Here is a 9,154-nt window from a genome sequence, read left to right on the forward strand (position 1 = left end):
CGACAGGACGGACGGTAAGGGTCAATGGGTGAACAAAAAAACTTGCTTTATTACTTCCTTCATCTCTCTTCATCTCTTGTAGCATTCAGTTGCCCGCAAGCAACTGTCGAGACACGATGATGTCCAGCATTTCCAACTGGCCTGTCTGGCCAGCTACCGGGAGGTTGTTTCACAATTCGGCAAAACAACACTTATCCAGCAGACCGGCGACCGGCAGACACACAGAACGGAGCCGACCACAGGCCAACGGCGTATCGAAAGCTACGGCGCAAGGTCAGTATCACAAGGAAAAGGAAAGTTTTCTGGCTTCAATCCGAATGTACGCTACCAGACACCGCTAGCAGTGGTACTCGATCGTCTGGTATGTGAAGTACACATGAAAAGGATTGAGGCACCAAAACGTTCCAGTAAACAGCTATTGCAACCGATATTTCCTGGTGTCGGTCGATCCGTTTTTCGTTTCCTGCCGGCGTCAGCAGGAGAAAAGTAAACCAAAGATCGCTGAGAGTCCCGATCCGATAGCGCGTGCTGCAGGTGAGTTAGGTAATACCAATACGATGCCGAATGCGATTAATCCACCCATGACTCTCGCTTGATTCTCATTAGCTCGTACTAAGTGATACAATAAATTATAGTTTCGATAGGAACGATCACACGAATGCATTAGAGGATGCTTCTCGTTTCTTCGAATACGTAAGTAAACAGATCTCGCAGATGGAACCGAAATTCAATTTTGAAGATCGTGCAGCTCACACAATAAATACCGCCGATCGACCGTTCGAATCGTAGTACCACTTTCTCTTGTTCCCATTCTCTCTCTCTCTCTTTCTCGTTATATAAGATCGACATTTTTAAGGAATCCCCAGGTGGTTACAATTCACCGAGGCACTTTATTATCACTCGACCCCTCGTCCCCCGAAAAAAAAAAACGAACAGCAATGTAATCGAATCCAAAAACCGGTTACCGGTGCGCTCCGGATAGTTCAATGATGCGGGCGAGTACTCAAAGGCATATTTATTTATTGCTTACAGGTACTAAAAATAGCTGTCTCAAGGATTTTGTCGCTATTACAGGGAGCTACTAGAGGAGCTAGGTTCCGATCCCATGACGAAATTCATTCAAGCCCACACCCAGTGAGGAGGGGTGGCCGTGTGAAAACAAAGCAAAACTGTAGTACTCCTCGAGGCCACTTCTTGTGTAATAATCGGTCCTACGGAAGTTCGCTGCGTTCTCAGGCGCACGGTGAAAGGAGCAAACAACCAGCGGCTAACCAGCTCTACCCCAACGGGGGGTACACTACTGCGGCAAAGAACTTCGTCGACTCCAAAATGACATTCCACCCGGGGTGGTCATCTGGCGAGGGGGTACTACTGCAGCTGTAGCCTTCGCAACCATCGGCATCGTGTATATAGGTCACTTTTCAGTGTTCGCGCAGATCCAAGCCAAGCCAATGCCCGGTGAAGAGACGACTGGTTTACCCGTTCGACACGCCAACCAGCTGGTCCACCTCGGATCGCCAAAGCGCCGCGTGTTTTGCATCGACGCCCGACGGTCACCCCTGGCTCGTTGAGATCCGTTTGCATTTCAGAACCCGATCGGCCCGCGAACATCGATCGAGCCCACAACCACCGGTAAACGATTCTTACCCCTTGATTTTTTTTTCTTAAATGTCAGCCCCACGCTGTGCGCTCGGACAAGTGTTCTTGAGGGGGGGGGGGGGGGGGGGGGGGAGGCCCACAAATCGACCGCACAAAGCGCACCTCACGGCCGGCTACGGCCACGAGAGTGTCCCATACCTCCCGGCTTACCATCCACACTACCTCGATCGTTCTTATGCGCTGTAAAAGGAATTCAACTTTTAACCATTATTCAATTACCGCTTCTAGCATTGAAAGGGTGAAGGTGTTTGCGAAGGTTGTCGCGTGTACTGAAGCGCCTAACCCAATGGCCACCACACCACCGCGGCCGGTGGTAACCGATAGCGAGTCATCGACGACGCCACGCGTCGCATGTCACGCTCCCAAAGCGCACGCCCCGTGTTGTTGGTGAAAGGTCTTTTGCGACGAAATAGTTTGTCCAACGCCTCGATTGGGCGGTTTGTTTGAACGCAAAATATATCACTCCGCTGGGGAGTATTAGCCGGTGGGTTTGATAAAAAAAAACAATCCGGATCTAAAGCGAGTCTGTGGAGCCATTTTGCAAACCCCTCGCATGGGCAGTATTTTTGAAGATTGTTTTATCGACTATCGATCGGTTAATCAAGGCAGCAGTTTGGGCAGCACCCAATGGACGCAAAACTCTGTCGCAACGTCGGGTGTCCAACCAGTTAGAAACAAGAATGGCGTTAACTTTCACAAAATCATGCATGCATGTATGACCGAAGACCTTCTAATGCTCAACATCCTGATTGCCAATGTCTTAATGTTGGCGCATGAGAATAGGTTCTATCTAATTAACGACCGGTGGTGCCGGTGGACAAACGCGCGACCATCTCGGCAACCAGCGATCGTGCACTTGTGGGGCAGTCCAAGCCAACCATTCTGATGCTCGCTTGAAAAGGCCATTTAAACGCAGTAAATGCGAGAGGCAAAAATGTCAATTATTGATTGACCGTTAGATACCCCAGCGAATCGTGGTCGACCACGCGGTCGCTCGCAAAAAACACCCAATTAGTGAACAAAATCTCAACACAATCTCCCACTCCCGCGGTCCAGTTCTTACATAAGCCTCGTTGTTCCGCTTTAGGAAGATGGAATATAAGGTTGGTTCGCTGGATACGCTTCGAGGCAGCAAACGATATCAAGGACAATAGCTATGTAGTGGGTCCATGCTACGCGCGAATCGTAATTTCCGTTCTAGAGAGCGGATGTGAACCAGCCCCGATTCCCGTGATCAAGTGGCACTTGGTATTTGCTCCACTTTGCCGCGCTACCAAATAACGTAGCTAGTGCAAAGTTCAAGATGACGACCCACAATTTTGAAAACAGATCCATCTTGCGTACCGTCCTTGGTGCCATTCCCTCAATGCCAACCGGTGTGATTGTTCGTAGAAGGTTCGCCTCTAAATCCTCGGGGCACAATCTGTTAGCAGAATCGGTTGAGGGTCCGCATAAAGCATGACAACGCATCGGATGGCCGCGAACGATCAGAGCGTAACCTTAAGCCCACAAACCCATTGTGGGAATGTATCTCGAAGAAATAACCGCACAGGCTTGCGATTCGCCCCCCGCGAAATCCTACCATCTTCGCCAGGGACAATCTTTCTATTTTACTTTCGTTTTCAACTGGTGCTTCCTTGGCCACTTTCCAATTGTGCGCCCACAGGGAAACGTAATAGGGATTGTCACCATCGACCCAGCATGGACCCTTTCCTTCCGCAAGCGACCGGCGAACGTGGACGGACCGTAAAAAGAAGATAAAACTGTGCATTGCTGGAAGGCATGTCCCGTAGTGCCTGGATCGTATCATTGACCTCTCTCTGCCTGTGTGGAAAACGATACGCAAAAAAAAAATCGGGAGAATGTTTTTGGACACCGACAGGAACCTGTCCTGTCTGGTCCTCCAGGGGATGGCGGTGGCGTGTCGCTTATAGCTAAATATGTAAAGAACTCGTCACGATAATGGTTACTCACGAACAGCGGGATAAGAAAGCACATACATGGCAATTGCCCCACGCCAGTTCCCCGCGACAATCCAGCCTGTGCCATCCGGCAAGTCCTTCTCGTGGTTACTCTCTGGACGACGGATATAAGCCCTCAATGGATCAATGCATTCCGTCGGTTCCAAACCATGTCATCCATGTGTAAACTGGGGAGAGTGGGAGCACTGGAAATGGCATACGATCGCGATCACAACTGACTAGCTCCCACCGAAGCGCAACGCCATCGTCGGGCTCGGCCCCAGCTGCATCGCTTGATTCGCGCGCACAATTCAGTTCCACAAGAGCCAGCGACCCGTTCGAACCACACAGCGAACCGGCAGCAGAGCAGAGAGAAGGGGTTCGTCGTTCGTCAGGCCTGTTGAGTGATTTGAGAAGCCGGTAAGAGTCACCGCGGTGGAGTAGCCCCGCGATCCTCGTCAACAATCATTTCGTGCAGTGCATTTTTTGAGCGAATCTAGGGCTTGGTGCGAGGCCAACCGAGGTGTGTTCAACCGTGCAGATCGGAAATGGCAGCCATGTAGGAGGGTGTAGGGTGTCATCGCGATCAATTGTACGATCCGTTACGAAACCATCGCAAGATACTATTCATTTACAGGTATTCGCGATCACGATAATCGTTAGTGATGCAAGTGGCGTCGAGATGCTAGTGCTCAGTGATGTGATTCAAATTTAAACCGTAATACGTGATCAATACCATCTCATCAAACAAAAACCCCGTGTTTGACGGTGGATTATGTGTACCGGTTGCTTTCGATGAAAAGGATTCCATAGTTTCGTTAAACAGTTCCTAGAGTGCCGGAAGTTTCAGTTTGGTTGTGTCCAGTCCCCGCAAACGATGATATGATTGTCGTCATCTCTGCCTTGTGAAGACACGGTTATCAATACTGACAAGTGGACCCCCGGGGATCGAGAGACACTCTTTAATGCGCGCTCCGATGCAGGTTCACTGGCTAATGACTATAATCAATGAAATACGGCAAATTATTGCCTTTACATCACTTGACCACCATCCTCGGAGGCTGGCCAGCCGAGCCGGTGACACGTATGCTAATTATACAACATCGCATAAGTCCCTGTTGTGTGTACTGTGGTGTGCCTGATGTTTGATCCCCTCCGTGCGGCGTGTCTCACCTGGCCTGTACCGAGGACCGGGTAAAAGTGGAGCATACCATCGCTCCTGATCATTCCCGAGCACCATAAATGGCTCTCGGCAAACATGAACGACATCACATTAAACACGCACGTTTTTTGTTGTTTCGTTGCTCGTACGGAATGGCGATCGGCAGCGCGGATCGCGATCGCGGAATAGATTGGCCGATGGTCATTTCGGACGAGTTTTGGAAGCGCTCCATTATTGAACCTTTACCGATTTTCGATGGCCGTACATGGCAAGGTCATCAATTACAATTACGAAACAAAGTCCATAAGTGTTTGTTCCATTCTCTTTCTCTGCATTCCTCTTCAGTGAGGTGAACATGCTTCCATTATGGTGCCTCCTGGTGCTGGCCTCTGGGACGACGACGCTGGCCCAGCATCCTTCACCGTTCGAGACGGTGAAACAGTGGAACCTGCTGAGCTACAATTTCCCCTGGGACTATCCAACGTCCAACAAGAACTTTTACAATCCGGAAAACGTGGTGGCCACCGGCATGGAGGTGGGCTACGATCGCATCTTCATCGCTACGCCGCGTCTTTTTTCGGGTGTTCCTGCTACCCTTTCTTCGATTTCGAGAGGAAGCTTGGGCGATTCGCCAACACTGCAGGCCTATCCCTCCTGGAGTCACCATCGGGCGGGAACGAACGAGTACAACTGCTCGGAGATTGGACTGGTTTCGGTTTACCGGATACGCATTGATTCGTGCAACCGCCTGTGGGCGCTGGATGCTGGTGTATCGCGCTCGCTAGAAGACTTCGAAGTCACCTGTCCACCGAAGATATTGGTCTACGATCTGCACACCGATCAGGTCGTACGCCGGATCGACTTTCCTCCCGAAGTGATCCGCGGAGAATCGCTCTATACGAACATCGTCGTCGATGAGACCACCTCGCAACCGCAAAACAATTGTGACGACGTGTTCGTCTACATCACGGACACGGTAGCTCCGGGCATTGTCGTGTATGATAGTGCCAAGGATCTTACCTGGCGCCTGTCTCATCCGGCCATGTATCCCGATCCAGACTTTGCCGAGTCCAGCATCCTCGAACATCGTTTCACGCTGATGGATGGTGTGGTTGGGTTGGCCTTTGATCCCGAAACGGACACGCTGTACTTCCAACCGTTGGCCACGGATCGGTAAGATACCGAAATAACTCTTGCGATTTGTTCGTGAAATCGTCACGTGCATCCTTTCTTCTCCTGCCTTTTAGTTTGTTCTCTGTAAGCACATCTGCCTTACGAGGAGGTCCACTGCCCTTCGGTAAGGATCTACCGGTGAAACTCGTTGGTCGTAAATCGTCCCAAGGTATCGGGTTAGCGGTAGCACCACGTGGTGGAACAATATTTTATTCGCCGCTATCGGAAACGGCCGTCGCTTCCTGGAACCCCCGTACTAACGAGCATAGGTATGTCCCTTGGAAAAGATTCAAACATTTGCGACGACTAATTTCTCTTCATCTTTCGCTTGTCTCTCACTCCAGCATTCTGGCACAAGATCAAGAGAAGATTCAGTTTGCGGCTGATCTTCGAACACCGGATCGCGATGAAACTGCGCTGTATGTACTCACGTCCAAGTTCCATCGGTTCTTCCTGAAAAACCTCGATGCAAATGAGTTCAATACACGCATCCTGCGCATCGATGGAGTCATCCCACCATCCTCTGCTCCGCCCTCAGCAACACGCCAACGTTTTACATCAGGCCACATAAACTATGGTCCTCTTTCGGGCGCTTTTTACAAGCCTTCCCCGCCGACGGTCACCAGTCCCTATGATCCGTTGTCCAATCCTTTCCATCCTGCGAAGGTACCAGCCGTTGGTGCACCAACGGTAGGAGCCAAAACGTATGCCTCCTTCGTACAGAACTTTTACGGCAAACAACCGTTCAGCTACGAGTCCGTACCCATCATCGACAAGAGCAAACCGGTGAATCCTTTTTTCGTGTTGAACAGCGGCGAAAAGACTTTCCCACCGCCCCATGTGCCGAGACCACAGTTTGGACTGAACGGGGAAATATTCATACCGAAGGTCAACCAACACTTTAACGACTTTAACGGATTGCGGTACCCGAAAAGCATACGAGCAAACCTTACATCTTCGCCTTTCTCCTAAATTCCCACTGCATCCTGCATTTTGTAAAAAAAACATACACGAAGCTCCCCACATTTTTCTTATCACCTGCTAAACATATGTACATATCTTTTGCTTCGCTAAATCATTAATCACCATTTTCTCACCGCAATTGAGTACTTAGCTTCTGGCACGCATAGCACCAAGTCTACATTGCTTAGAAAGCGCACCTACTCGGTTACAGGAGCCCGCTGGCCAGTGCAGGCCATACGGCAAATCGTAACTCTTCCGGTTCCTTTTTTAAAACCTTTTCTCATCGCCACGGAGGGAAGGAAAGAAAGAACCCCGGAAGGTCACACATGTTTCGCTAATCATGAACCACAGTGTGGTTTGCAATCTCGATATTTATCTCATGCCCATTCGTGTCCATTCGAACCCAGGCCACCCCATTCATGCATTATTTCATTAGGAAAGCGAGAGAAGTTAAATGTCTGCCATAATCAGTTATTGCATTACGCATTTTTGTTTGCAGCAAAGTTGCAGTGTTTGCGCCCAATTTTTGCATTACAAAACTCGGTGTTCGAACCATCGATCACGTGTGTAAGATATGCATGTTAAGAACGCTTATCATGCTTAACGAAGTCACGCTGCGAGTCCGAGTGCAGCGAATACACGTACATTATCATACCAACTTCCTTGGCGACCGGATAATACTCAAAATACCATCTGTAATATAGTAAATCATTGCATAGTGTTCAAATAGTAGATATAGGAGAAATAAATGCTCACTTCCGTTTCACCATTTCGCCCAAACAGGCGGCAAATTGGTTGAATGGTACCCCCATCTAGAAGAATCACTCGTATGGACCATTCTTAAAATGTTTTGTTTCGTCGCAATATTGTGGAAATAAAACAGCTGGTGGTGTAATTTAAACACTCATTAGCATTTAACAAAGCGTAGCTTTTTAGTTCAAACTTTTAATTATCGTTCGTTGCTGTAAGCATGGCGTACTGCATCAATTTGTGCATTATAGTGAACCCGATTGCAGGCGTTCCGTAGCTAGGCTGCTGCTCATTGGTAACTGGCACTGGTTTGCCGGAATGGAACTTAACCGAAGCCATTCTGTTGCAACATCGACGACACAACAATCAGCGCAAAGGAGGAAACGATGAACAACGAGCCGGGGATCGCTGAGCGCACGTAGTAGTCCGGATCACGGCCATCGAATGCCAGTTTTACGGGATCGCTTTCCGAAACGGAGTCAAAGTTTAAACACCGATCAACCGCCATTTTCCACCGTCGGAACTTCATATCCCGTTCTGTGAAATAAAAAAGAGAACCGGGAGGGGTCATTTTCACGGAAAAAGGTAAACTGTCCTCACAGCAAGCTACTTACGACTAGAGTTGTATGCAGTGTTGAAGATATCGATCGGCGGAACGCAGTTGTGGCGAAACTGATCGATGGATAGTATTTCGGTCGCTAAGCCGGCAGCCAGCATAGCACCAAGGCATGCGGGAGTTGAGGTTTGAGGCCGCTCGATCGCGACACCATTCAAATCACACAGCAGCTGCACTAGGAATGGTTGTTCACTGAGATCACCACCGACAATCAATTTGGATAGCTTTGGCCAGGTAGGGCAGTCCTTCGCTAACGCTTCCAACACTTCACGCACCTGGTAACATATCGCTTCGTAAGCGGCAAGCAGTATCTGTTGCGACGTGGTTTGCAGCGTAATGCCAAACATCATCCCACGGGCTTTGTATCGCCAGTAAGGCGTGTAATATCCGCTGAATGCAGGTACAAAGATCACATCAAACCGGCTCTTCCTACCGACTACCGTTGGATCACTGTACGGTCCGGGCGAGCCGGTCGAACATATCGATGACATCATTTGTGTGGCCGATCCGTCTGGCAGGAGGCCAACTCCACTCGTCTGCATTGTGTCTACCACCGTCGGCGGCTCGAGTGCGAGCGTACGCTTCAGCCAATTGATTGACGATCCGGCGTGAGCAACGGCGCCTTCCAGGGCGTAAAACACTTCCCCATGCGCACCGAGCTGGTACGCCACCGTAGAGAGCAACCCATGATCCGAGTCAATGATTTCTTGGGCAGTATTGAAGAGTATGAATGTGCCTTCGTCCATCGTGCAATTGACCTGTCCCGCCTTGAGGCACATCTGTCCCAGTAGGGCTGCTTGCTGGTCTCCGAGGCACTGAAGAAATGGAAGGAATGGTTAACCGCCATCATTGCGCTTCACCGACCAGAAC

General features: G+C 49.8%; 2 protein-coding genes across 3 annotated transcripts in view; one reads left to right on the forward strand and one right to left on the reverse strand.

Annotated features, from left to right (window-relative positions):
• Positions 1-413: 413 nt before the first annotated feature.
• On the forward strand, positions 414-7,374 carry LOC126569759 (major royal jelly protein 1-like). 2 transcript variants are annotated; one of them, XM_050227080.1, is made up of 4 exons: positions 414-534; positions 5,128-5,955; positions 6,030-6,224; positions 6,300-7,374. In XM_050227080.1, the coding sequence occupies exons 2-4, from the start codon at positions 5,138-5,140 to the stop codon at positions 6,925-6,927; spliced, it is 1,641 nt and encodes a 546-aa protein (XP_050083037.1). In that variant the 5' UTR covers positions 414-534; positions 5,128-5,137; the 3' UTR covers positions 6,928-7,374. The 2 variants fall into 2 exon arrangements, with proteins under 2 accessions (XP_050083037.1, XP_050083038.1); XM_050227081.1 differs by lacking the exon at positions 414-534 and adding an exon at positions 3,950-4,040.
• Positions 7,375-7,843: 469 nt separating this feature from the next.
• The window catches only part of LOC126569758 (glycerol kinase), a 2,287-nt gene continuing 976 nt past the window's right edge, over positions 7,844-9,154 (reverse strand). Inside the window, exons 3-4 of the mRNA XM_050227078.1 lie at positions 8,283-9,099; positions 7,844-8,205 (exon numbers count right to left, since the gene is read on the reverse strand). Coding sequence (XP_050083035.1) covers positions 7,994-8,205; positions 8,283-9,099 — 1,029 coding nt within the window. The 3' untranslated portion in view covers positions 7,844-7,993. The remainder of the gene's footprint in view (positions 8,206-8,282; positions 9,100-9,154) is intronic.

The sequence above is a fragment of the Anopheles aquasalis genome, chromosome 2 (genome assembly GCF_943734665.1).
Source record: "Anopheles aquasalis chromosome 2, idAnoAquaMG_Q_19, whole genome shotgun sequence".
Taxonomy (NCBI): domain Eukaryota; kingdom Metazoa; phylum Arthropoda; class Insecta; order Diptera; family Culicidae; genus Anopheles; species Anopheles aquasalis.